Here is a 27,912-nt window from a genome sequence, read left to right as displayed (position 1 = left end):
ATCGATACCGACTGATCAGAAATGTTTTTTGTCATAACATTTTTTGGCATATCGCCCAGGCCAACTTTGGGGTATAATGTTGTACATCACTAAGCACTCGAGTGGTACTCACAGGCATCCAACAGCGCATCATACATCCAGGATGCCTTCCAGCTCCTGATGCCAATCCTGGAGATCTGCCACATCCAGAAGAGAACGGACACGCCTCACCCCTGAGAGGAGAGCAATTTTTAAACAATTGTTTGAACCAGTGTTAATTTTACTTTTTTGTATGCACCTTTCGAACTATTTGTTGTTTTGGATAATGTACCCAAAAATATCTCTTCCTTGACAACCTCAAAAGTACTGGTGGTTCGACATGAAGTCTGGTGGTAAAGTTAAGAGCTGGGTTTATTGCTCAGCTATCTAAAGTGATTAAAAATAAACATTTTACACATAAAATGTGTTTTGTGGTTTGATTATGTACTGAACTGAAGTAGAATCATCCATCCATCTTTTTTTTTTTTTTTTTCATTTTTCAAGCACAGGGAGAACATGCAAACTCTGCACAGGAAGGCTGATCGCTTAATTTGAACCCATGACCTTAGAATTGTTACACGGACTCGCTAACCACTCAGCTACTTAGCCACCCCAAGTAGAATCAACGGGTCAGTAATAGTGCCATAATATATTCAAAGTGGAAATAAGTCTTGCAAATATAATGTATTTGAGATAATTTACAAAATTGACGAGTGTAATGTATTGCTCTCCAAAAATGTATAAACTGTTTACATGGAATATGCAATTACGGTCATATTCAGGGATCTCCAACATGGTACTATGAAATTAGCTAGCCAGCGTTGGGTCATTTTGATGTTCTAGTAAAATTGTTATTTAGTGATTCAGTCTATTTAAACAGAGTTCAAATAATTAAACTGGTATTATCAAAGTAACAACATGGTAATAATATATATATTTTTTAGAAATGTATAACAAACTAGGTGCCCTTTGAGCAAATTAGTAAGAAAAGGTAGCTCTCAGCTTGAAAAAGGTTGGAGACCCATGGTCTAATTGATTCCAATTACCTGAAGATTACTCTAATTATCAAAGTAATCTTGATGTAATTTCCATTGGTGATTAAAAAAAAAGTTTAAATAAAAATTCGTAATGTAATGACTGCTATCCAATGCAAATTTTGCGGGGAAAATTTGAGCGAGAAAAAAATTCATAATACGTCAACATCAAAGTTTGACATGGAAAACAAACAACTAGATGTCACTGTATTGTGTAGTTCAACTGAAAAGAGGTGCTAAAAACCGTAGCGGGCTGTGCATTTCACACCTCGGCCTTCACTCGGCTGAATCAAACCAACTCTCAATAACTTATTTATGGCTTAAAACAGTTACCCCAGCTATAGATGGGACACGTATTAAGAAGCATCCATATCATTGAATTACACTATTGTTTAGGAATAAAACCAAAATATATTCACCAAAAATCCTTATCAATAATGCACTTTTTTCCCCTCAGTATTTCAATCACTCTGTCATATGGATCTAAGTGTCAGTTCCATCAAGATGTTACTTATGATCGCCATAAGCTATTGCTGAAATTTGAGCCTGTCCTGTCATATTTTTGGCAATGGACACAGACATTTTTTCCTCTTTTTTATCGTGATACTTCTGTTACCGCCCCATAGCCAATCATAGTTGGTAAAACTGTTGACGATTCCTTACTCCTGCTGGCAGGTGCTGGCAATGCCAACTCGAAATCAAATTGGCAAAACCGGAGCTTTAGTGATCACTGATGTTATGCCCAAGGACCTTTGGAAGTATTTGTGAAGGCCTCATGGCAGATTACTGACACTGGCAACAAGTACCAGTAATGGCTAAAATGTGATTGGTTAAATGTGTAAATATGAAAGGGCACATCTGGAAAGCAGCACAACATGGGGAAAGAAGTGAAAGGAAGCTGACAAACAACTTTGAATTATTCAATAAGTATTATTTCTCAAAATATACTTACCATCACATAAGTCAGATATTTTTAGGCCAGCGGAAATATCTGACTGCCCACCACCCCTAAAAGCACAAGGGCAAATACAAACTACTGATACTCAAAGTGACCATAGTTAAAAAAAAATATATATACATACATTTTTCCCCACAGTTTTTAGCAAGATTTTGGAAACCCGTAGCAGCAAGATTGACAACTATGTCAGCTCCCTCTACCCTCCTTCGAGGCTCATATTTTATAAAATAGGGAAATTTCTCTAACGGTATTTAAATAAAATACAAGTTAATATGATAGCTAGTGCAGTTTTGTTTTGTTTTTTAAACCCAATATTTTCTCTATAGAGGGCAGCACGGCGGCGCTGTGGTAAGAGCGTGTGCGGCACAGTTGTGAGGTCATGAGATTGAACCTCCTGTGTGGAGTTTGCATGTTCTCCCCGTGCTTGCGTGGGTTTCCTCCGGGCACTCCGTTTTTCTCCCACATTACCTAAAACATGCTTGTTAGGTGAATTGGCTGGTCCAAATTGTCCCTAGGTGTGAATGAGCGAGCGAATTGTCTGTCCCTGTGTGCCCTGCGACTGGCTGGCAACCAGTTCAGGGTGTCCCCTGCCCACTCCCCGAAGACACATGGGATGGGCTCCAGCACCCCCGCGACTCTACTGAGGATAAGCGGTGCAGATAATGGATGGATGGATTTTTCTCTATAGATGAAGTTGTTTCATCACTAGGAGGCGCTAAATATTGCACATGATCTTTTTAGAGCTAATAACTGTGATGGAAAAATATAGTAGTGCAGTACTGAACAGACTATGGTTATGAATATTAATACAGGGCGCCACCAGGCATTACTTGCCCAAGACACACCATAGCAAATGGGGCTCCTACGACCCTGGTGGTTAAGGAATACACCAACAAACAAAAAAAGAATACCAGGTACCCTCCGGACGACAAGGTGGCGGTAATCAAATAAACCGGAAGTCATAGGCTCAACAAAATGGGCAGCACAGGCGAAAACCACGAAGAAGTACAGTGCGACACTTGCTAGCTCGGCCACGGGTGCGTCGAGGAATTTCTCAGGTACAGGTAGTTTATTTTATCTTTCAAGTTCGGTATATTTCTATACATTCAAAAGCTTTTTCATCTTCGGAAATGTGGAAAAAATTGAGCTGTTGAGCTATCATTGATGCCTGTGCACTCATTAGCGAGGGGATGCGCTAGCTGCTGAACATTAGCTTGATGCTACACTGCCTACTTTGGCGCCGTTGCTTGTCCCGTTATAAACTCTTTATTTGAATCAACGTAATGTTAATTTTGATTATCAAAGGACCAGCATTATAGTTGTGTATTTTTTTCCACAATGCAACGTAAGAGTGCGTCCAAATGTAATGAACATCTTCAAGCATCGCAACTGGCATCTCTATTAGAATGAATTAAAAAAGAGGTATATTTAAAGTTTACTCCTGTATGTCAATGTGTGACTGACACCGTCATTTCTAGCTCACGCCTGAAAATATCCTGAGGTACCAGGAGATGGTACCAGCATTTTTTAATTGGGAAAGTAGTACATTCGTGCCAAATAAGCATGTTGAATTAAGGTACCTTGACCATTAGACGAGCTTTGTGTTTGAGTCGGAGTTCATTTGAGTTTTTTCCATTTTCCTCATGTTGTTGTTTCTGAGTCTTTCCATGGCCCTATGTTTCAGGTCAGGGGATGTTAAATGTGGCTTCTGCGGTCGTTTGATACTTTTCTTGACTTGATTTGGAAATGCCACGTCATTTACCTATTTTCCTCTCATCAGATATATCTTGCTTCCTCCGTGGAGCATCATCCCTACCGCCCATAGCGCCGCAGAATTGTCGGCGGCGATCTTCGAAGGGTCTTGTGAGCCGCCGCCAATATGCCGGCCGCACTCACGGATGCCAGCCAGCTCATCTGCGAGGTCTGGGCCAGCAACGTTGACGATGAGATGAAGAAAATCCGACAGATTGTCCAGAGTTATAACTACATTGCTATGGTAATTGATGTTTATGGAATAAAGGACGCTATTGTCGATAGGTTTGTCAAATAAACTAATACCTGCAATGTTTTTCCTTGCCTGGCCAGGACACAGAATTTCCTGGCGTGGTGGTGCGGCCGATAGGCGAGTTTCGCAGCACTGTGGATTACCAGTACCAGCTGCTGCGCTGCAATGTGGACCTCCTCAAGATCATCCAGCTGGGCCTCACCTTCATGAACCAGGATGGTGACTACCCGCATGGCACCACTACCTGGCAGTTCAACTTCAAGTTCAACCTGACGTATGTGCGCTAAGGGTGTTCCATTCATATACAGTGGTACTTTTCCTTATGAAAAAATGCTTGTTTATATTTATTTTTCCGATATGAAATAATGAAAAACGAATTGGTCAGCTTTTGTCCTCCCAAAAGCATACAGGTGAACCCTAAATAGCTATTAAACACATTTTCCTGAGCACTAAAAAAACTAAAAAAAAAAAATTAAATAGTAATTACTCATAAAAAAATACAGTAGTAAGGTAATATTTATGAAATCAAACAAGTTAATTCTGAATGCTGTAAGGTATGTGTGCGTGTGCTGCGGAGAAAGAGGGGGGGTTGCAAGTAGGAGTCCTGGAGATCTCTGATCTTTCAATTTATACATTTTTGGCGTATTTTATATGTTCTTTGAACATTTCACATTGTGTAAGCCGTATAATAATTTTTATTTTTTAAAAAGACCAATCTTGTCTTGCCCATTTTACTGTAATCCGGATTGTTTCTGTCACTCGTCGCAGATGAAAACTTTATCATAGATAATTTTGTTTCAATATTCTACATTCTTTCTTGCTATGACTAAATCGGTGCAGCATTGTGTTTGTAGGGTTTATTATTGCTTAATAATGAGGATTCACAGTTGGTAGAGATTGACGGGTACGAGATTGAGAGACTGTTGATGATATGTAAGCCCCTATAGTACACTTAAATTTTGAGTTACTGTAACTTGAAGTAACAGACACTAACAACATTTTTACAGCACCATTTTTTTCACTTTGTTTTCCTGCAGTAGTTTGCATGTGCAAACTGAATGAACCAATGCTGGCAGTAAATGGTCATGAGTGGTGAGAAGTCTTTTGTAGTAGCCTCTGGGACTGCTCATGAACTGAACAACACTCTTAAGTAACTGAGGGAAACACTTTTGAAGTGGTGTATTAAGATTGATAGCACAGACCATACCAGGCATTATTATTTTCATTATTGCATTGATTTTTTTTTAATCAAATCATCAAACCTGACATAGTGAACAAAAGATGTGCTAAGAATTAGCTTTTGTCTGTAGAACAGCTATGGCAGTTTTGTTGAATTGGCAACAAAGTTCCCTCAAATCATGCTTCCAGATTAATTTATTTTTATTATCATAGTGGTAAAGTTTGAAGGCATACTACACAAGTTGGATATATCCTCTCATAGTACGTGTAAATATTTCGTTGAGTCCATATTCGATCGGGGTGTCAAACTTATTTTAGCTCAGGGGCCACATGGTAGGAAAAACACTCATGACAGGGAACAAACCAGTATATTAATGGCATAAAGCTGTTGGGCCTGATATTTGGTGAACAATTAAAATAGGGCTGCAACTGACAATTATTTTGATAATCGATTTAATCTGATGGTGATTTTTTTCAATTGATGAATCTGATAAAAAAACGCATACATTTCCTCTTTATTCAAATATTGAAATTTTGTGGACAAAACATAATATTCTATAATATAAAACAATACGAAAATCAGTGATTGTCAAATAAACAAAATAGATACAAATGTATGTTTTATGCCTGCAAATATATGCTTTTTTTATAATGTGCAAAAAAACGTCTTGTTTTTATAAGGGACATGAGCTTTTGTAACAAGAAATTATTGCAAATTTGAAAACCCAGTGATTCATATCAATAATTACATTCCAAGTGTTTATCAAATTACTTAACAAAAAATACATACAAATCAATGGAATACACCTGCAAATGTATAAGATAGTCTTTAAAAAAAAGTGCCAAAAATGTATTATTTTTTTTTGTTTCAAGGCACAAGAAATAAATGTGAAACACCAACAACCTTTTTTTGCAATATTAACAAGCAAAAAGTAAACACTATCACCCTTGCTCACCAACTCACTCTTCCTTCTTTAAAAACTGCATTGCAGTACAAAAATGTGAGCATGTCAATGAGGATCATGTTGAGGATGCTCTCAGTGATGTAAGCTTTTTGTGGCGTGCATGTGTCCTACTCATCATGAGTCTTGACTGTTAGCTGCGATTGTGGCACAATTTACAGGGACACAATAATCACTCGCACCTTGCCAGAACATTCAAAGTTGATGCTCAATCTTACCACAATTGTGTGGAAATACATTTATTTTTTATTTTTATGAAGCACAATTGAACACTGCTTAAGATAATTTTACTGAAATAAAACGTATCTTATACACACACACAAGCTGTCATTAATCAGCTAAAAAGCAAATGCTAGCTAGCTGTCAGAGATGAAGGTTATGGTTACACACTTAAAAATGCAAATAACAAATGAATAAAAACCAATAATGTTCTACTGACCTCTCTTCATCCTCGTTGATGACTCCATGTTTTGGTTCGATTGCTGCCTCACCATTGTGGTGCTCACGTGCCTTATCACTTTTGCAGAGATTGCAAGTACATTCGTGTTTCGAAAAACGGTAGATGCGGGAAAAAATTTGGGATGTCGAAAAATACTTGGGCATTGCTATTAGTTAGATTGTGTATTGTGCACCTTTTCCCGAGTATGTACATGACAGTACTGTAGTGCTTCTTTCCGCCGCTACCGGCGTGTGGTGCTGAGAGCTCCCCCGGCATCCACCCCAAAGAAATCTGACTTCTTCTTACTAGTTCATGTGTAAACGTACTATACTGTATCTTCAGAGTGCAAAGAACTTTGACATTTTCTATTGTTTAATATCTCATGCATCCATTCAATATGGCTGGTGTAAAGAAGAGGCGAGCCGTTTATTTTGAAATGAAAGTTGAATAAGACAGCTTGATGCGGTTGAAAAATGGTTGGATCGCTTTTTTGGGCCTCTTTCTACCACGGAGGAGGAAGTCGCCCAACTCTTGAAGCTCATCTTCCAAAAGTAAGTTAGACTTAATTTATCTTTTATAGAGCATATTATTTTATTTTTATTTTTTTAGTACAAAACCATACAGGTTACTTATACAAGCCTTAAATATACTTACCTAAACCTTAAACATACATTCCATACAAAATATAACACTGAAGCAATATAGAAACACGTTCCGGACCATCATTCGTAAGTTGAACTTATCTCGTTTGTAAGTAGGGCAGTTTCTGTAATGCATTTCTGTTTTGTGAAGTGTCCCACATTAGTTCAATTTACTGTAGCCTTTGAAGATGGCGCCATGGTCCGCACTCGACCTTGCTCTGTTATGCTTACGGACTTGCGCTGCTGAGTGTGAGGTCACTGACTCCGCGACATGATGGATAAATCGCATGACACAACGAATCGATGAACTAATTTGTTTCCAAAGCAAATCATCGATTTTTATTAATTTGTTGTTGCAGGTCTAGGTTAAATTATGATTTCAAGGTTGTAAGGTTTCCTATCCATTATAGAAAGTAGTCAAAGCTTCTTTAAATTTATGCCAAGACACCCAGGTGCTATTTTTTAATTCATATTTCTTAATCCAGGTGCTAACCAATCATTTCTGGGGATAAAAGGTGTTTCGGTCTCTTTTCAAAGGAAACACTGAACTGTTGTCCAACTGAAATAATCCCTGCAAGTGCCACTAACATTGAGTAATCTAAGTTGGAACACACAAAAATACAAGGTTTTCATTGCTGTCTGAATTGTTTTTGCAATCATATGCTTGCAGATGAGTGTAGCATGGGAATCTTAGCTGGAAAACAGCTGGGACTATACCATGAAGCCTTACCTGGTCCCAGCTCTGAGTTGATCACAATCTGAAAAATTAAACATGAGTATTTTATACATTTGCTAAGGTTATGTATAGGCGTGGATGGTGACATCATACATACACGTCTTTGCTTTTCAGCAGTCTGACGGTTCGCAGGCTTGTCAGTGGTATTACCCCTTGAATGCATAAGTGTGATAAAAAAATACCCTATTGGTTGTTATTCTATTCTAAAATAAAGTTAATCCTGTCATACTCCACGTATTCCTCGTAAAACATGTGTATAATATGATGCCAATAGTATTTGTATACTTTTCCCCACTCCGACTCCACTCATGGTAGAATGTATGTATTGGTAGGTCATGCATCCAAGGGTTAGGTACTTTAGGAAATAAAGGCACAGAAATTGCACCTTTGTTTCACAAGCGAAAATAGCATTGAAATTGCAACACTGGTCTGATAAATGGCAATTGGGTTTTCTCAAAATCGTGCATCCCTAATTGGGATAGTTGTTTTCTAAATTTTTCCGCTTGATAAATTGTAGTCAGCAAACATAGCTATCAGTGGGTAGTTGTCATTGGGAGTGGCGTCTGGATTTGGCAATGTCCACTGCATATATTTAAAACTACAGATTATTGTTCGATGTGATGCGGCTCATTTCTTTTCTGCTTCTCTCAGGTTTGTCTCGTGGATTGATTTAAATCAGCTGTGGCGGGCCTGATTTTTTTTTTTCCATAGTAATCATTTGAAAATTCCCAAACTTTAAAACAGCATCAGGGTTCATATTGGTAATTTAAAACCGAAAAGATGCTTGAATTTAAATGTGGTGTGTTCGAGTTCAGGAAAATATTTGAATTTTTGGTGAAGTGCTTCAAAACGCTTGAAATTCTTGTTAAGTCTTGTTTCTCGACAGTTTGACTCGCCAGACCATGCATTAAACGAAAAAAAAAAAAGCTAAAACAAAAAAGTAAGCTTTAAAATGCCACTGACACGGCAGCTGCAATTGAAATTAGTTAATCATGTGAAGTGTCTGTCTCCTACATGTGCATCAGACCAAAATGCCGTGGAGTTCTGTTAGTGGTGAAGATAACGTGAAAGTTTGATACAACATGAACCAATTGGAGACTGCAGCAAGCTCTAATAAAATGGGGTGCAGCAACTCTGTTTCATTTTTTTTGTTTTTCCTCCGTTCAGCTGATGGTTTCATGTTCAGCTTAGGATTTGTCAAATTTTCAGGTCCTTTTTCCTGTGGGCAGTGCTCGGTCACCTCAAACAGAGGTGCTAAGGATTTACACTGGATTTCCTCCTTTAATGTCAAGTCATGTTTATTTGTTTAATGGCACCAGGGAAATTGGCCTTGAAAGTGCATAAAAAGTGCTTGAATTTGGCCATGATAGCGGTGCATGAATCCTAAAGCATGCAAATGACTCTAATAAGCTTTTTTTGTTCCAGGGAGGACATGTACTCACAGGACTCCATTGACCTCCTGCAGAATTCGGGTCTTCAGTTCAAGAAGCACGAAGAGGAAGGCATTGACACGCTCTACTTCGCAGAGTTGCTCATGACATCGGGGCTGGTGCTATGCGACAACGTCAAGTGGCTCTCCTTCCACAGGTAGATGCATTCACCTGCTAGCTCAGCTTAGGTGCTTGCTGCGTTTTAGCACCCGTCAAGGTCTTCACAGCAATGTCTCCTCGTCTTCAGCGGCTACGATTTTGGCTACTTGGTGAAACTTCTGACGGACGCCAGGCTACCCGAGGAGGAGCACGACTTCTTTCAGATTCTTAATCTCTTCTTTCCTGCCATCTATGACGTCAAATATCTGATGAAGAGTTGCAAGAACCTCAAGGTGCAGTGCAGGTTTAATGCTTTAAATTCGTGGCCTGCCTGGTTTCAGTAAAATACCATTTGGACATATGGCAGTGAAGGACTTAAATCTCCCATGTTTTATCATATCGAAAACTTAAATGTGACGCACTTGCTAGCATCCTGGTCTCAATATTGTTAAATATTAGGGTTGCAACTAACAATTTCATAATCGATCTTTTTTTTTTCGATTATTTGATAAATCAGATTTCTCAGTCGTTTTTAATTTTCTCCTTTATTCAAATGACATTTTGGACGGATGGAAAAATAGTGCACTTAAAAACAGAATTTTCAGTAATGTAAAACGAAAACAAAAACAAGTGTATGAATTAACTTGGCAATACTCAAACACGAACGCTATCACCTGCACATATGTAAGATACTCTTCCTACCACCTTACCAAAAGATATAAAAACGAATCTAAATCTTGGAATATAATAAACATTCCCTTTATATGTTGTATATGCTCAATAATCTCCCTTTGTGTAGAGTTGAACGTGTCATTATTTTTTATTTATTTACCTATACGTTTTTCTCCGTACTTCTGCAGCACTGTCTGTTCCCTTGAACATATTTAACTTTGTTTCATTATGAAACAGTCAAAATTACAAAGTTTAAACCTTGATGCAAATTTTGTTTTTAATGATGCAATGTTCAGTATTTTTTTAAAACGGTTTTGGCGCTCTCTGCAGGACCAAAGCGGTACTAGAACTCCAAGCGTCACAGTGGAATAGTATACTCTTATTTGCATTTATTTTAATGTACTTGGCGGTTTAATTCACGTGATGCAATGAATCTATGATTTAATTAATTGCCAACGCTTTCAATCATAGATTTTATCGATTAGTAATTGTTGCCCTATTAAATATGGCTGCATCAGTTATTTAATTTATTTAAAGTATCAGCCATTTGAAAATGTGATAAATCAAGGAATATGAAAGTTAAGTGCTGATGATTAAAAGCATTTGCTCATCTGGCAAAATTCAGGAGTGATTGCAATAGATGCAACTACATAAATCTGGTTATGTTGGTAAACAGACTAGAGATAGACCTATCTAACATTAATTTTTATTGTGTACAAGTGTTTACTTGAAGTGTTAATACTGTTTATTTCAAGGTACTCATTTAAAGTTAAAGATTTAAGGAGTACATTTTTAACTCTCGACAGTAAATATATGGTCCTTATCTACAGAATGTTAAATTACCACAAATACTGAGTAGCATAAAATAGTGTTAAAGGCTTACTCTTTAGGTGGTAACACTGCCTAAAATACATGGTGCTTAACTACATGGTGTTCCATAGTTTACGGCAACATTTTTTTTAGTAAATTACAATGTTCATTTTTGCATTAAATATATTGTTGATTGTGACTTATTTTAATCTGTTCAAGTTTTAATAATGCTCGCTCCTGTTTGGTTATTATTTCTCTTAGAATGAATTCAGCTCGTAAGAAGAGGTTTATTTCTGTACTCATTATGATTAGGATGATTGTCCTGCTTTACTTTTAAAAGATATTACACTACCTCATTAACGATCTGCTTTTGTTTTTATTTACCAGGGCGGCTTACAAGAAGTGGCAGACCAGCTAGAACTGAAGCGCATCGGGCGGCAGCACCAGGCAGGTTCTGACTCGCTGCTCACGGGCATGGCCTTCTTCAGGATGAAAGAGGTAAGCGCGCACAACCTCCTCGCCGCCAAGGGCCCTCAAGCACCCCTCACTGACCACATGTCCCGCCGCCAGCTGTTTTTTGAGGACAACATAGATGACGCCAAGTATTGCGGGCGCTTGTACGGTTTGGGCTCGGGCTCCACGCAACCCCAGAACGGCATCTCCGGCTCAGGCCAGGAGGAGAGCAACAATAAGCACTGACTCCCGGCCTCACCCTGCTCGCACTTGTTTTAAAAACTTTTAAAACCGGTTTTCTTTTTCGGGTTTGCTCGTCCTCATTTACGAGCGCGGGACCACAACACCAGCGAGGGCTTTTCTTACCAGCCTGCGCTCACTCAGTTTTAAAGTGAACGCCGGTAGGGCCCCTCACACCATTGTAAATTTCTAATGTATCATTTTTTTGGAGGAAGAGAAATAAAAGTGTTTTAGAGTTTTTTTCTTCTCCAGACGTTCAAGAGAGAATATTTTAAAACGCATGCGTCCGTCTTTTGTCCGGGCCAAACTGCTGTTGGCGTAAAGGTGTTGTTTTTACGTTCTGACTTGTTTTAAGCTGTTGTACATTAAATTGTTTTTGTATTTTCAATGTACCCGTGTTTGGTTTTTTTTTTTTCCCTTTGTGCAAAGAAAAATACTGACTTATTCACTTTTCATTTAATCCAAGAAAATAGCTAGCTGTACATTACAGTAGTTTCATGATTTTTTTGGGGGGTAAGGCTCAGTGAAACCATGATCTAGCCCAAAAATCTTCTAGTGGCGTGGCTGATTTTAGCACACATTCCATATTTCCGCAGCATTTCTTTGGCCTCCTCCTGCAGGGACTCTGGAACGGATGAGCCAAGGTTGAGGAGCACCAAGCAACACTCCAACACATCTGGGCGAGGATACAACTAGAGGGGAAGAGGGTTAAAACACTTAATACCAGCATAATGAATTTTATTAAAACTTAAAAGTTCAAACAATTACCCATAATAGCTACACAATTTGATACAAAACATCGGATGGTCATAAACTTCCAGAGAAAGATGTGAACATGAGATTCTATTTAATGAATAATAGGTTAAAATGCTGGGTTCGTGTGGGTGCTTGAAATCCTTAATTTGTTCGTGTGTTTTCAAGGATTAATTGAAAAGTGTTTGTTGGATTCCTGGCACCTCCAAGTTAAAATTCAAAATGTTCTTGGGCGAGACACTGCCACACTAATGATCCAATATGCAAGTAGGTGTGGCATGTCTGAAACCACTATCTCTAAGTATAATTTAAAGCGCTTTGGAGGTCCTTAGTGACAAGTTAAAAGTGCATTCCATTTACCATGTTGGTCGAGAAATTTTAAAAATGAGAGATACTGCTATCTGGTGGCTTTGATTTGACATTGCATTAGTTTTCTTTTATTGCGATTTACGGCAGCCAGTATTAGTTGCCATCAAGTTGTCAAATATTACACACTGGGGCTTTAAAGGCTACTATGAATACAAAATCAGAAATTTATGATACCTGCTTTGATGTATAATTTTCAATGGTTGGCAAAACTGATACGGAATAAGAAATGTTATTTATTCACAATTTTCATTTGACTATAAAAGTATTACATTTCAGTTTGATTTATTTTATATTCTTTTAACACTGGGTACTGTTATTTTGCATCCCTGTAAGGTCTATAGCTGCATACCTGGCTAGTTTCCTGTTGGCTTGCAGTTCTAAGCCACACCCCCTTCCCCACGTTGGCTAAATATGCGCATAGAAGCCAAATCCCTGTTTCATGTATTTCATTTTATAGTCCTTAATTTGGCTCATATGGGAGTATATACTGCAAGTAATTGCTTAACTCTTACTACACCATCTTAGAATTTTTGTTATATTTGTACTTTATTTCTAGACGAATATCTAATATAATAAAAAACTTATTTCACAAATACATACTGGTAGCCCTTAGCTCTAAATACTAACAAAGCAGCCATCAGCTTCAAAAGGGCAGTGTGTGTTATCTGATCACTGGCTGCTGCTGATTTGAAACGAATGCTAAAAAGCATACGAATACAAACTACGGCGACTCGAAGAGACCAACACGCACTGTTTCTTTTTTTTGCCTAGTCTTTTGCCTGATTTTTGGGTCGCCGAAGCAGCAAGATGAAAGACAAATAAGTCAGCTCCCTTTAGGTAAGGCATATGTTATGTAAAATAAAAGCAGATTTCTCAACCGAGCATTTAGAAAAAATGCTCGTTTATGCCACAAGTTTATGTATTTTTGCTTATTATTTAAATAAGTTATTTGTAATTAATGAATTTTGAGAGGCGCTAAGTAATGCATATTGTCCCTTTTAAAACGTAACCTAGTTTAAATCTCGACTAAACCTTGAAGTACATTCCCCACAGGGTTAGTCTTTACCCCCATTCGACAGTCCTGATTTGTGTGAAAAACAACTTGGAAAATACCTTAACGGTTTTAGGAATGTCGGCAAGCTGCGTTTGGTGTTTTGCCAGCTTCGTAGTCAGGGAGAAAAAAGTCTCTTCTTCAGGCCTGAAACATGAGAACAGTGTTTGTACAGATGCTTGAAATCCTTGGATTTTGATAGTGTTTTTAAGGTCTAATTTTGGGTGCAGTGCTTAATTGTTACCATTGCCATGTTTTGGCAGTCTGACCAAACGATGCAATGATTTTTTTTTTTAAACGCGTGGAAATCACACAGACACACCTGCTCTCAGTCATGATGGCATTGTTATGGGAAGAGTCACCAACGCCTACTGGTCACACCCAAGAGGACAGCTTTATTTAGAAAACCAGCTCACAGTGGCTCCTCAGATTTTTTTTTTTTTTTTTGCTCTTAATGATATATAATATAATATAAAACGATATACGCCAAATTAATTTGTAATCAGTAATCAAAATGTTTTTACACACTGAACAGATTTAAAGTCAAACATCACAAAATCCCAGAAAATTCATAACAAAAATAGAAATTAGAAATGTTAACTTTTTAATGCTAGAAAATAAATGATAAAATGTAAGAAAATAACCATTTTACAATTCTATTTTAACCTGAAAAAAATAGTAAAACAAAGCAAAAGACTAGCAGTCTCTAAGATTGCTCCGAAGCAAAATGCATTCAATCAATATAAATAGTCTAAAAAAAAATTTCTGCTCTGTATACATACAGTAAATTTTTGTCCTCCCTATCAAACTCAATTATTACCGAAAACCTATAGACTCCTTTCGTGTGACACATTGAAGCTGCATGTGTATTAGTGAAGTAGAATGGCAGAATTTGTCGATTTATGGCCGCCCACTGACAAAAAAAGATCATAGATAAGAAAACTTTGTGCTCAAAATAGCACAAAGATTGTGCTAGCAGCAAGAAGCGACTTTATTTTAGTCATCCAAGTCAACAAAAAAATGCTCTTGATTGGCGCTGGTAGTTTTCCTCTGAACCCTTTAATAGTAACAGTGGTATAGTGTGATGTCCTTGATACTGTGGTGCATGAATACCACATCCACCCCCATTTCCAGCTACAGACAAAATGCCAAAAAGTACTCAGGCCCCTGAGATTACATTACATTACGATTTTGGTTAACGCTGGTTCACTGTTTCACAAATTTTGAATTAGTTTTTATTGTCATTGATATCAACGTATTGTGTAGCTCCTTTGAGTTTATAAGACTGATCATTATTTGGTAGACATTTGGCTTCCTCTCTGGCAATCTGTAATTGGCACCCAGAAATCCCAAAGCAATTTCCTTCTCAACACAAGATAATAACGTTACAGTGGATATATAGTCACAACAATTGACTCACTGTTGTTCAACCTGCGGTTGCTCGCCATTGACCATGTTGCGTCCATGTCGTGCCACCATCGTGGCCACGCGTTCCTCCAATTCCTCTGCCGCCCGCCTCTCCGTCTGGTAACCAGCGCGAGTGTCCGAAATGAGCAAGGATGCATTGAAATCCAAGACGCCCAATAGCTGAGTCCCTCCTTCCGGTGATCCTTCAGCATGGAATCCGTTGCTGATGACATCGTCAGCAGGGGATCGCCACCAAAACTCATACATCTGATGGTAGGCAGCCCACGACAGCAAACTGTCGATACCGGCTTGGGCTTTTTCATCCAGATTTTGTCTGGCCTCGGTTGATGCTTCCGCCAGAATCCTGAACAGGACGGCCGACGCGGGAAAGTTGTTGATCACCTGCACCCAAGCCGCTGCCAGCCACAGCTCTTTCGCCAGCGTGTTGTGGTCTTCAAGGACCAGAGAAAGGACGCCATGAGCAATGTGACGAGACAAACACAACACCACCTAGGATTAAAAAGAAAACTTTTGAGGAAAGGGGGCTCAAGTCCCTTACTCTTCCCACTTTCCGTATGCTCTGCGGAGGAATGTGACTTTTTGGTCTCTTTGGGCAAAAATGGAGGAGAACCGTGGTAATAGGATTGAGCCAATCATATGCGCTTTGTCGGAAATATGTTCGCCCTCTGGGAACCCTGACTCAAGAGCCTGGTTTGCTGAATGCGGAGGTCTCAAAGTTACTTCCCGCAGACCCTTTGCAGCCCGCATTAATTTAGTTCGAGGCCCCCACATTAATATGAAAGGTAAATGTTAGCAAAGCCCGCACAATTTTGATATGGACGCTACCTCAGATATGCAGGGCTCCAAATTGAGAACAATTCACTCTCAAATATTGAAACTGATTAAAGTTCATGCGAAATTAATAAAAATGCATCGGTTTGGAAACCACTGTGTGCTTTAAGCATGGGATTTGAAAGTCTTTTTTTTTACTAGCCACTGCCAGACAAAGACAGACAGGGAATAACAGTAATGGAAAGAGACATGGAGATTAACAGGGATATCAAGAGATAGACAGAAGGAGACAGAAACAAAGAGAAAGATGGAGAGAGAAATAACCACAGAGAGAAAGACAGAGTTGGCCTGAGAGACAGAAGGAAACAGAATGAGAGCGAGAGAAAGACTAAAAGGACACCGAGTGAAACAGAGAAAAAGTGAGATGGACGGAAATTAGGGAGAAAGACAGAGAGCGAGAGAAAAACACAAAAAGGAAATTGAGTTTAAGACCCTTGGCTTGCCTGAGTGATGGGAAGGCTGGTGCTTGGTGTGGGGCTCTCCAAGTTCTGGAGCTCTACCAGGAGAGCCCTAAGGCCATCGCGGCCGGCATCCGAGTCAGGCCCGAGGATGCCCAGGTGCCACTCCCAGACGTCGCGGGCTTTACTCAGGATTCCGCCCTGGCCCGGCGACGCCCACACGTGGCCAGCAACACCCATTTCGGGAAGGACGTCAGCCAACGAGGCACAAAGCAGCTCGGCGACGCTGAGGTGAAGCCGGTGAACCTGCCCAGCGAATTTTATGAAGTTAGTTGAAAATGGTCTAAAAAAGACCCAGTAAATAATAATGATAATAGCAAATAATTGTCGTACTGTGCCGTGAGATATTACATTTGTGTACCTGTGCAGACTAGCGGAAGCTATATTTCATTTGGATTTACTTTTACCTGAATTAAAGAAATGTGCCCTGGGTTTAAGAATGATCATAAAAACACACAACAAACAAGACACATCACAAAGCATGATGAACAAGGCAAGAATTTAATGCAAAAAAAATTAAATCTGCTTATTTAATTAGACATAAGATAACTAGTGTTGTTCTGAGACTAGTATTTTAAGGTATCAGTCCAGCGAGTAAACAGACTAATTCACCGATATTAGTTAAAAATGTAATGCTCAAATTCCTGATCTGGTATTATCCATCCATCCATTATCTGCACCACTATTCCTCAGTAGGGTCTCGGGGGTGCTGGAGCCCATCCCAGCCATCTTCAGACAGGGGACACCCTTGACGTGGTTGGTTGTCAGCATGTCGCAGGGCACACAGACAGACAATACGCTCGCTCATTCACACCTAGGGACAATTTGGACCGGCCAATTAACCTGACATGCATGTTTTTGGAATGTGTGAGGAAACCCGCACAAGCACGGGTAGAACATAAAAACACACAGGAAGGCTGGTAGCTGGATTTGATCCCATGACATCAGAACTGTGCTTCGGACGTGCTAAGCACTCAGCTACTGTGCCAGCCCTGGTATGAAATATTTGGTATTAAATATAAGTACCAGTGCATCCGTGATTAGTGCTATGACAGGATGCTGTTGTAACAACTTTTTAGTGGTGGCAATTCCAGCTTTTTTAAAAGTAACGGCTCGCTGAAAAGATTCAAAACCGCACTTGATGAGTTATTAATATAAATTACCAATAATAACCACAGATTATGAATCTGATTAAATGATCATTCGTTAAAAAATGTACTGAGCTACTTTATTATGATAGTCTTTAGTGTTTTAATCTACAGTCAACTTTCAAATTGTTTATCCTAAGCATGTTCTAAAGTCAAGCAACACAGAATCACTAGAAAAAACACACGAGGACAAAATCCATCGTAAGAATATTTACTTTTTAGTGGAACAACAAAAACAGTATGAAATGCAATAATAGAATTATTCTTTACACGAAACAAAAGGGAAATATAGTATTTGGTTCTCTTTTGCTACTGTTAGATAATGCACTCTGCTTTGGAGTAATCAATTTCATTCAAATGAACTTAAACATGGCTTCTTTTCCTGCCCTGACTTTTTTTTTTTTACATACAATACTTTATTTTTGTTCTACGTCTTCAATTCGAACATAGCAGGCGGACACAGAAATGACACTACTTTGTCACTTGCACCTTCCAAAGAGAGGAAAAGAGACAAGACAAATAGAGTGAGAGGGAAAAAGAGAGAAACAAATAGAGGGAGAGAGAGGGAAAGAGACAGACATTCACTTCAAAGCACCTTCTCACAGAGCTGTTTTATTCACAGATAATTTATACAATGAGAAATCTAATAGTTATTTTGATTAACTTCACATTTACCTAGATTTACATTTTTATTTTATAACAATACAAGTTTAAGGGAGTCTGGCAGGACCAATTAGACACTATGGCATGGGTCGGGAACCAAAGGTTTGAAAATGAGATATGTCTCTTAATATATTTTGGCTACTGACCAAATGCTACTTGTAAAAATGTTCTTCTGTAGCATTCCAATTTTGAGGAGTGCGAAGCCGATTTCAGTGCGCACATAACTAAATCAACACTTATTGAAAGTTGGTTCGGTTTGGTATATAACGGGCACAATCTCAACTACAGTTTACAGCAGGGGTGTCAAACTAATTTTAACTTTGGGGCCACGCGATAGAACAAACATTCTGTCGGGGGCCGGACTAGCAGATTAAAGAGAAAGAAAAAGAGATAAAGAAATAAGAGAAAGAGGGAGGGAAAAGGAGAGAGGGTGGGACAAAGAAACAAAGTGAGGGAGAGAGCGTGAGAAACAAAAGTTAAAAAGTCATGAGAGAGGGAAAAGAAAGGGAGGGAAAGAAATCCAAAGAGAAATAGAAAGACAGTAGGAGAGAAAAGAAAAAGTGTGAAGGGTATGAAGAGAGAAAGAAAAGAGAGAAAACAAAAAAAGGTTGGAGCAAAGGAGGTCAAAAGACACAGAGAGAGAAAGAGATGGATGCAGAGTGGGAGAAAAGGGGTGGAAAAGAGAAAGAGAGAGAAAGAAATAAATACAGTAAGTACTGTGTCTTTGTGAGAGGCACCTGGCTTTGGCAACATCAAGTTGACATATTTCAACCTGCAGCTTGTTTTTCCCTTGCGCTTCTCTGAGTGTTGTCTCGCGGGCCGGATTCAATCACTTGGCGGGCCTGATCTGGCCCGCGGGCCGCCTGTTTGACACCTGTGGTTCACAGTCAAGTTGCCACACCAACAGACCCGATTTTGTCTGTACATCGCTTAGGAATCCTTCATATGGAAGCTCATCAAATTATGTATGATAAAAAACCCACAGAACAAATGTTTTCACTCGAAAACGCCAGCCAAGCACACAGATCAATTTGATTGGGTGGGCAGATCTCTGCACACACAGCACGCTCCTCTCCCTCTCTCACGCACGCGCCCGCTGCATAGAATGGAACTACATCCATGAACTTTTTGTCTGCAGATATTTGTGTCATTGTTACAAAAGAACTCTGCTTGCACCTTGTTTTAAAACCATTACAGTGGGACCTCGCTACTTTGCGCTTCGACGTTCGCGGCTTCAGAGCTTCGTAGCCTGTACCAAAAAAAATAGAAAAAAAACAAGAAAAAACCCCGTAACTGTGGAATCCCCCTCGGCTGACGACCCTAGCACTGCGCGCCGTTCTCGTTTTCTGGCGCGCGGTTTCGGTGCGGCTTCCACTTCACTGCACCCCCTAACCCCACAGGTCCCCCCCAGCTACCCCTTTCCCCTGCGGCCGCCCGTCCGTCGGCCAGAGCCATCGAGCGCCTGACCCGCTCGGCTTGTCGCGGTGTCGTGCGTATCGCGCCCGAAAGTACCCGCGCCGCGGGTTAGGGGCTCGCTCGCGGAAGTGACTGAACGGCACCCACGGTGCGGCGCAAGTATAAACCCTGTCGTGAATTTGTCTCCGATCGTCCCGGGCGGACGTAAAATCGCCCAGCTGTACGACTCTTAGCGGTGGATCACTCTGCTCGTGCGTCGATGAAGAGTACAGCTAGCTGCGAGAACTAATGTGATTTGCAGCTGCGATTGGCTGGCAACCAGTTCAGGGTGTCCCCTGCCCACTGCCCGGAGATGGCTGGGATGGGCTCCAGCCCCCCCGCGACCCTAATAAGGATAAGCGGTGCAGATAATGAGATGGGTGGTTTTGGTCCCTATTAACCGGGTCTAAAAAATAATAATTAATAATTAATAATTTTTTTTCTTTTCTTTTTGAAGGGGCGTCGCTACTTCGCAGATTTTCACTTTTTGCGGGTGGTTTTGGTCCCCATTAACCGCAAAAACTGAGGTCCCACTGTATTTACAAAAAACAACCACAATGAACTTAGGGAGGGAGACAAGACAAAAGTAGTATAATTGTTGTTATGGGGCAAAGACTCCTGCATTATTATTATTTTATAAAATTTATGAAATCAACTAACGTCACACAATGACAAAAATGCACTAAAAATAGCTTTTGTCTGGAGAGCCAGTTTGGCGGTTTTGCTGAATTTTGACTTAAAATCTATGGAGTGGCTGCTATATCCCAAAACAATCTGAAATAAATACAAATATCTTGCATTTATCTTTGGGTCAAAAAGGTTCCCGACCCCTTCCCCTATGGTATGGGGAACATTAATACTGACGCTGAAGTTATTAGTTTAATTATATTAAAATCATGCAGGCACTGACCAGCAGACCCTGGTGGGCAGCGAGGACCTCCTGCGCGGCCAACCAGTCCCGCGCCGCGGCCAAATCCTTGGCACACCGCAGAGCCAGTGACTGGGCAAGAGCCACCTCACCAGTCGCACTGGCCAAACTGGCCGCCGTCCTCAGCGAGGCCACGTCGTTCTTGCGAGCGATCGCCTTGGCAGCCTCGAAATTGGCCCCTGCCGCAATGTAACTGGAAACAGGTCGAATTGGTGGGAAATTTAAGTTTAATATGCACATATTTTAACAAAACAGAAAGCGTTTGACCTGAAATTATTGGAAATTAGACAATTTACCATTTTGCGGCGGCAGAGTAATGCCCGTCTTTTTCCAGCGTGACTGCCCAGTTGGTGTAGAGTTCTTCCAGGACGGGATCTTCGGCAGGAAGCCGTGCTTTTGCCAAGGCGATCGCCTCCCTGAAAACAGAGGACAATTTATTTGAACAAAAAAAAAAAATTATGAATCCAGAACACCGTTTACAAGAAGAGAGGAACAGGAAATGAACTAAAAAAGTGATGTAAAAAATATTCAAAGCACAAAGAAAAAATTGGAACAATAAAATGTAATCATATAAGTATCAAAAAATAATGATCACATGTAATTATTTGTATATTTCCTGTTTTTGTGCAGTGGTTAGCACATACGTCTAACACGAGAAAGGTACCCGGTTCGAAACCCAGTGGAAATATTTGTTGGCCTGGAGACGGATATACGCCGCAAATAACTTCCCCCAGAAAACGCGACTTGATCGCTGGTTCGAGATAAATGGGCCCAATACCAAAGTAGGAGAAACATGCCCAGACCATCATACTTGCACCACCATACTTCACTGTCTTCAATGTGTACTAAGGTTTAATTCAGCGTTTGGGGGTCGTTTCACAAATGGTTGGTGGCCTCTGGACCCAAAAAGGACAATTTTACTTTCATCAGTCCACAAAATGTTCTTCCATTTTTCTTTAGGCCAGCTGATGTGTTCTTTGGCGTACGGTAACTTCTTCTACACATGCCTTTTTTTTGATCATCTGGGAGCTGAGCCTTTCCTATTATTGTATTATTCTCCAGTCCATTTTAATAGTTGTCTTCAGTTTTTTTTCCACGTGTCTGATTTTCCTACCCATTTTAAGGCATTGGAGATCATTTTAGCTGAACAGCCAACATTTTCTTTTGCACCTCTTTAAAGGTTCTTCCCTTTCCAATCAATTTTTTAATCAGAGAATGCTGTTTTTTGGAGCAGTGTCTTGAATGACACATTTACCTCAAATGCATGTTTAACCTGTGCTGGCTTCATCATCCTTAAACAGGCACCACCCGATTCACACCTGTTTTTGATTTTTTTTTTTTTTTTTTCAATTCCCCACAATTCAGAGATTGGTTGCCAAACTGCTATACCTACTTGCCAAATTGCAAAGCTTTCAGAGCGTACCTATTATGAATGCTGGGTCTTGTTTGTTTTCTGAGAATCTACTGCACCTACTGGTAACTTGTTTTACATGTACCAATACAAAAAAAAAACAGGGATATTCTGGTTAGTCACATTGGGCTGCTATTATTTTATACAGCACTGTCTGTTTTTTCCTTCTTAATGATGCATTTTTTGGCTAGTGCGACTTATACTGCGGTGCGATTTATAGTCCAGAAAATATCGTAGTTACCAGCACAAAAAGTACCTGTAGAGCTTGTTGGAGCGCAACAGTTGCACGGCCTCATAGACTTTGTGGATGGAGAGCAGATGAGCGGCTGCCTTCACATGCTGCTCCTGCAGACTCAGCTGCTTGACGTAGCGCTCCACAGTGTCGCGCCACACACTATAGCCCGCTGCAAAGCCCGCAAGACTCCTCAGAGTCAGACATTGCATTGCTCTAGTGCTAGCGGCAGAGCTTACCCATGGGCGCCACGGCCACCAATTGGTCACTCAGCTCTCCTCTCTCTGCCGCCAGCTGCAGTGCCCCTTCCAGGTCGCCGCTCCACAGCCGGAGGTAGACGGCAGAGTCCACGTGGCCGGCTTCCAAGTGACCCTCCTCTGGGCGGAAAAAAAAATACCGTATTTTCTGCAAGGCGTACCGGATTGTAAAGGGCACCCCAATAATATCTGATGAGTCAAAAGGAGGGTGATTTTATGTAGCAGCTTTTCATGTTTGCAACTTTTTCTTACACTGATTTATTTGTAAAAAATCTATCTGCAAACTTATACAAAGTGTATTAATTAGGTTGGAGAGTGATAATAATATTTTATATAATTACTGTTATAATAATAGTATTAACTTCATATAGTATAGATGTTTGTGTTTGTAAACAAAATATCTTTTGAAATAAGCTGTTGCTAACATTCAGAGTCACTGTGTAAAAAACAAGTTATACTTATACTGTTATTGTATCCATCCCTGAGCTTGACCACTATGTATTTCTTGGCAATAAACATATTACAGTTGCAATAACAATTATAAAAACATGAAACAGCATTTTTATTTTATTTTTTTTCAAAAATCATGAAACCAAAATGTTGCTGCAAACAAAGGATCACACAGGAAGTAAATCTAAAACTTACCTTCAATGCGAAACATTCGATGTAGGGCGGCTCGGTCGGAAAAGAGCCCCAAGTGGAGGTGTTCGCCTTCGCCGGCAATGCAATCAGCAAGGGGGGCTAATGTGTCAAAAGTAGGACTGAGTCAAAATTGTGGACAATTAACTAATCATTTTAGTGTTCTCAAACGCTTTCACTACGAGTTGAAGCAGGGGTGTCAAACGTGCTCACGAGCGTTCACGGACGTGCTTTTTAAAGCAATACAATCGAATGTTTTTCCAAAATTCAAAATTTGCTTATTAAACTTCACTCATTATTCCCAGTACCCGGTTCGAGACCAGGTGGAAACATATGTTGGCCTGGAGAGGGGTAGGTGCCACCAGGCTGTACTTAACCAAGACACACCACAGGAAATGGAGCTGCTACGACCCTAGTGGTTCAGGGATTCAACTCGTAACAACTGGATTAGAAATAATCGATTAGTAACTTGATAAAAAAATATAACAAACATTAACTTATTTGCACTCAAACGTTGGGTGATATTTTGTGACCTTTAATTTTCCATTGGTTTAGTATATTAACGTTAGAGGAAATGAATTCAAGTGTTTTTTTTTATTTCTTTACAAATGCACAGTTAATAAAAAACTACAACATTTTAAATACCAGTAAATAATAATAAAATGGAGAAATGGGAGGAAAAAAACCTCAATAAATGTTTTATGATTAAATATTACACCACTGAATCATATTTCGATTGTGAGCCTCCAAAAGATCCCCTGCCCTACAGCTAAGGCAGTTTTTAAGCCATTCTTTACTACTTCGGCCCCGTGGGAGTGTTTTTTTCTACCATTTGGCCCCCAAGCTAAAATGACACCTCTGAGTTAGTGTGCTAACTGAAGAAACTTCGAAGTAGATTAAAGGATTAAACTCAAGTGTTGAATACGTTTAAAGTATTTAACCCAGAAGCTAAAGCAGTTTTGTACCATTTATTCATTCACTTTCTTCAGATCAAGAGTTAATGCATGCAATAAACAGTTGACTCAAGAGTATACCCAGATTTAATGTGTCACATTATGATTAAAGAGAGTTTGACAGCCTTAAGTCACAGGTGAAAAATTTACTATGACCGTCCAATCATTTTAATCATCGATTAATATGTTGCCTAAAATATTTTGGTGCGCTCAAAACGCCTTAGCTATGAGTTCAAGCTTTAACAGAACAGAAACATCAAATTTGCTTATACGATTTATCTCAAGCGTTAAATACGTTTAAAAGCTTTAACATAGGAGTTGAATCAGTCATTCTGAGGATAAAACATTATAGCTTCAACAACTCTTTGTTTTAACTCAAGAGTTAATGTATCATAAAGAGTTGTCTCAAAAGTAAAAACCCAGATTTCGTCTCACATTAAAAGTTAAGGAAGTTTGACAGCTTTTTTTCAGAGGCTAAAAGAGAACTATGACTCCACTAATATTATTTTGATTAACTAATCCAAGAAAAAAAATATTGCTGTGCTTTCAAAAGGCTTTAGCAATGAGTTAAATATTTTAAGCTAATCTGACGTTTCTGTCCATTTAATGCTTTAACACAGGAGTTGAATCATTTTTAAATCATTCATTCAGAGGATAAAACAGTATAGCTTTAACATATCTTTGATTCATTCTAAGAGTCAATTCAAAAGTAAACCCAGATTTCGTCTCACATTAAGAGTTATGGGACTTTGACAGCTTTAACTCAGTTATGTTACTCATAAATTGGGAGATTAAATCAATTAGGTAAATAAAATTATTCCCATTCCGCTCTTTGATAAAGCTGACAAATATTATTTACAATTCATTTACTATTTTGGTACTAGAAAATGTAAGAAAATTAGCAAAAATTCTCGTTTTACAACTGTAGGCATAATTGTTCCATTTTAATTTCACTGCTTTCATGAAGGCCTACATGGAGGGAAAGAGGAAAAACATTTTACAGACTATCAAAAAGAAACTACTTGTTAATTTGAAGACAGGGATTTTTTTGGAATTGTAACCTGCTTGGCCAAGTGACTATCATCACCCAGCATTCCAAACTGGAATAAGCACGCACATTACAATAAAAAACATTACCCTGAGCGTGCGTGATGGAAGACAGGGTGAGGCAATCCTGGAGTAGACTTTCTTTGGGGCGATGATCCATGGATGTGCTCAGTGGCAGGATGGAGCGGGATTTTTTCTTCTTGGCTGCAGTCCAGTCTGAAACAGACATCGATAAACACAACCCCACACTCATGATGGCGTCCATTTACTATACTAAAAACCGCTCTAGTGTATAAATCGCACAAGCCAAAAAATTCACAACATATTTTTGTGTCCCTTTTAAACTGCATTTTAGATATCAAGTCATGGACGGCAGAGAACTTCCTACATCTCAACCAGGACAAAACAGAGATTTTACTCATTGGTCCAGAAAGTCAGAGAGAAAAACTTTTACCAAAAAAAAAAAAAACCCAAGATGTTAGAGCCTTGAGATTGCATTAAAAAGGGTGGGCGTTATTTTCAACTCAGAGCTAAATTTCATTCCACACATCAAAAATATAACTTTTTTTTTTCATCTCAAGAATACAGCCAGAGTCCGCCCATTTATCTCTCAGGCAAACATGGAAGTACGGATGCATGGTTTTATATACTGTATTATCGTTTAGATTATTGTAATGCCATGCTCTCTGGTCTTCCCAAAAAGAGTATTGCTGTCTTGTTGTATGCTTGATGATTTTATACAGCACTTTGAGTGGAGCTTTTTGCTTAAAAAATCCTTTACAAATGAATTTGATTTGAATTATTAATTCTCTCACGGCTGCTTAGTTCCCATGTTCTTCCGTATAACGTGGAGAAAAAAACACACCATGGTAGACGGAAACTCGGAAAGCATTCAATAGAGGGAAAATGAAGTTTTAGGTTTTATTAATATTTAGAGGAACAATTTCGTATAGCCTCGGGTAGCACAATACGCTACGGCGTTAGCATCCATGAGTACTTCTGCCACTAATGGACATAGATGTCCTCTTTTCACGTTCACACAGGAGACGCATAGAAGTCACAGGAGATTGCATACAAGTCACATTTGGTTGGAAATGTCAACAATCTCCCAAAACATCGTATTTCACCCAAAAATCAGAATTGAACATTACGCTCTGCAGTATATACACCCCCGCACGTCACCTTTTAGCTGTGATGCCCACACTTCAGTCTCTACAGCCTAATCGTGTCACCAGTTACCTCTGCCGTAGAAGTAAGATTGAAATTATGAAGTCAGGCCTAGAGTTCCCTCTTGCGGTTTAGTGTGAAAATAATATACCAGGCAATAATGTGTTAATAATTTCACATATAAGTCCTATCCCCAAGCCACCCTATGAAAACAACTGGAACTTTTAGCACGGAAAATACGGTACTCAAACTTACCTTGCTTGTCTTTGCTCTTGATTGTAGTTGAAGTTTTTGTTTGCATTTCTAAGGCTCCTAAAGAACGTTTCACACAAATGTTGATGTTAAAGTTGGCAAGAGAGGAGAGGAGGTTCAAGTCACCTGTTGGAGGCGGTGGCATCATAACGTGGCCCAACTCCTCGTCTTCAGCTTCGTCCGAGACGTCTTGTCTATTGGTCTCCACAATAATCTCGCGCCAGTTCTTGCTATTGACTTCTGGGGGCAATGCTCCCATTGCCTTTTTGCTCTTTTTCTTCTGCTTTGCCTTCTCCTTAAGGTCCACCATTTTCTTCCCTGAGAACGAAACATTGAGGACCATTGGTTTCCTTGGTTTGACTGTGGGCGAGTGGCGTGTCACCTTTCGGTGGCTTTGAAAATTCTTGTTTGGAGACTCTCCATTCCTGGACAGTGAAGTCCTTCCCCCCGGTCCAGATAACATCTGGGTCCACAGGAGACCATTCCACGCTCAGTAGGGGGCTGGTGTGGCCGCGATAGTTGGAGAGCGCTGCCTCCTGCTGCACATCCCACACCTGAAAGCCACACAACGATTACAAATATTTGAGAAAATAATAGCCTTTTGTAAATAAACACATGAAATAAAAAACAAAAATGGTTCAAAACAAAAAGAGTTACCATAAATGATTAACTGCATCAAATCTAATTTGACATTTTTATTTACAAAATTATCAATAATAAATTGCACTTTTTTCTCAACAGGTATTCTTCTTTAATGCCATAAACTGAAATCCACAACAACAAATCTATAATATTTATCAAAATCCATTACTAAAAGTGTTGGCAACTAATTAAAACAACGATTTGTTGTATCAAGTTCTTTATGAGCCAAAAAGTATGTTAAATCAACGCAAATAAGAGTGCACACAATTCATTTGTGACGCTGAGAGTTGTAGTACCACTTTGGCGCAGATGGCAGATGGCGCCACGACCGTTTTCATAAAAAAGTTATCCTACCTATTTTTAAACGTTTTTAATTGAACATTACATTAATGTGTCAATCATAATTCGATTTGGTTACTACTGGCTGAAGATGTTCGGACCTATTGAAGGGGATAATTCATTTTATCAAATAGGCCCGTATAGTCTAATGTTGGCTGTGAACCGTGAAAAAAAGCCTGCTTTTGGCAGAGAACGTTGTCAACCGAAAGGGAA

General features: G+C 39.4%; 3 protein-coding genes across 6 annotated transcripts in view; 2 read left to right on the top strand and 1 right to left on the bottom strand.

Annotated features, from left to right (window-relative positions):
- The window catches only part of fam114a2 (family with sequence similarity 114 member A2), a 24,235-nt gene extending 23,816 nt beyond the window's left edge, over window positions 1–419 (top strand). For all 4 annotated transcript variants that reach the window (XM_088320881.1, XM_088320880.1, XM_088320879.1 and 1 more), the window contains one exon: window positions 115–419. In XM_088320881.1, coding sequence (XP_088177007.1) covers window positions 115–216 — 102 coding nt within the window. In that variant the 3' untranslated portion in view covers window positions 217–419. The remainder of the gene's footprint in view (window positions 1–114) is intronic.
- Window positions 420–2,904: 2,485 nt separating this feature from the next.
- On the top strand, window positions 2,905–12,068 carry cnot8 (CCR4-NOT transcription complex, subunit 8). Its single transcript, XM_088320442.1, has 7 exons — window positions 2,905–3,068; window positions 3,791–4,006; window positions 4,096–4,289; window positions 9,398–9,559; window positions 9,650–9,794; window positions 11,371–11,481; window positions 11,554–12,068. Exons 2-7 carry the CDS (start codon window positions 3,890–3,892, stop codon window positions 11,680–11,682), a joined length of 858 nt encoding a protein of 285 aa, XP_088176568.1. The 5' UTR covers window positions 2,905–3,068; window positions 3,791–3,889; the 3' UTR covers window positions 11,683–12,068.
- Window positions 12,069–12,117: 49 nt separating this feature from the next.
- The window catches only part of gemin5 (gem (nuclear organelle) associated protein 5), a 40,843-nt gene continuing 25,048 nt past the window's right edge, over window positions 12,118–27,912 (bottom strand). Inside the window, exons 15-27 of the mRNA XM_088320441.1 lie at window positions 27,101–27,272; window positions 26,845–27,036; window positions 26,722–26,778; window positions 25,390–25,515; window positions 23,306–23,401; window positions 22,643–22,780; window positions 22,428–22,575; window positions 21,057–21,176; window positions 20,743–20,953; window positions 16,552–16,812; window positions 15,270–15,766; window positions 13,912–13,996; window positions 12,118–12,368 (exon numbers count right to left, since the gene is read on the bottom strand). Of these exons, the coding sequence (XP_088176567.1) occupies window positions 12,213–12,368; window positions 13,912–13,996; window positions 15,270–15,766; window positions 16,552–16,812; window positions 20,743–20,953; window positions 21,057–21,176; window positions 22,428–22,575; window positions 22,643–22,780; window positions 23,306–23,401; window positions 25,390–25,515; window positions 26,722–26,778; window positions 26,845–27,036; window positions 27,101–27,272 (2,259 nt within the window). The 3' untranslated portion in view covers window positions 12,118–12,212. The remainder of the gene's footprint in view (window positions 12,369–13,911; window positions 13,997–15,269; window positions 15,767–16,551; window positions 16,813–20,742; window positions 20,954–21,056; window positions 21,177–22,427; window positions 22,576–22,642; window positions 22,781–23,305; window positions 23,402–25,389; window positions 25,516–26,721; window positions 26,779–26,844; window positions 27,037–27,100; window positions 27,273–27,912) is intronic.

Source organism: Urocampus carinirostris, chromosome 17 (assembly GCF_059441175.1).
Source record: "Urocampus carinirostris isolate Australia breed hairy pipefish chromosome 17, RoL_Ucar_1.0, whole genome shotgun sequence".
Taxonomy (NCBI): domain Eukaryota; kingdom Metazoa; phylum Chordata; class Actinopteri; order Syngnathiformes; family Syngnathidae; genus Urocampus; species Urocampus carinirostris.
The sequence above is the reverse complement of the archived record's forward strand: the minus strand, read 5'-3'. Positions and strand labels throughout refer to the sequence as shown.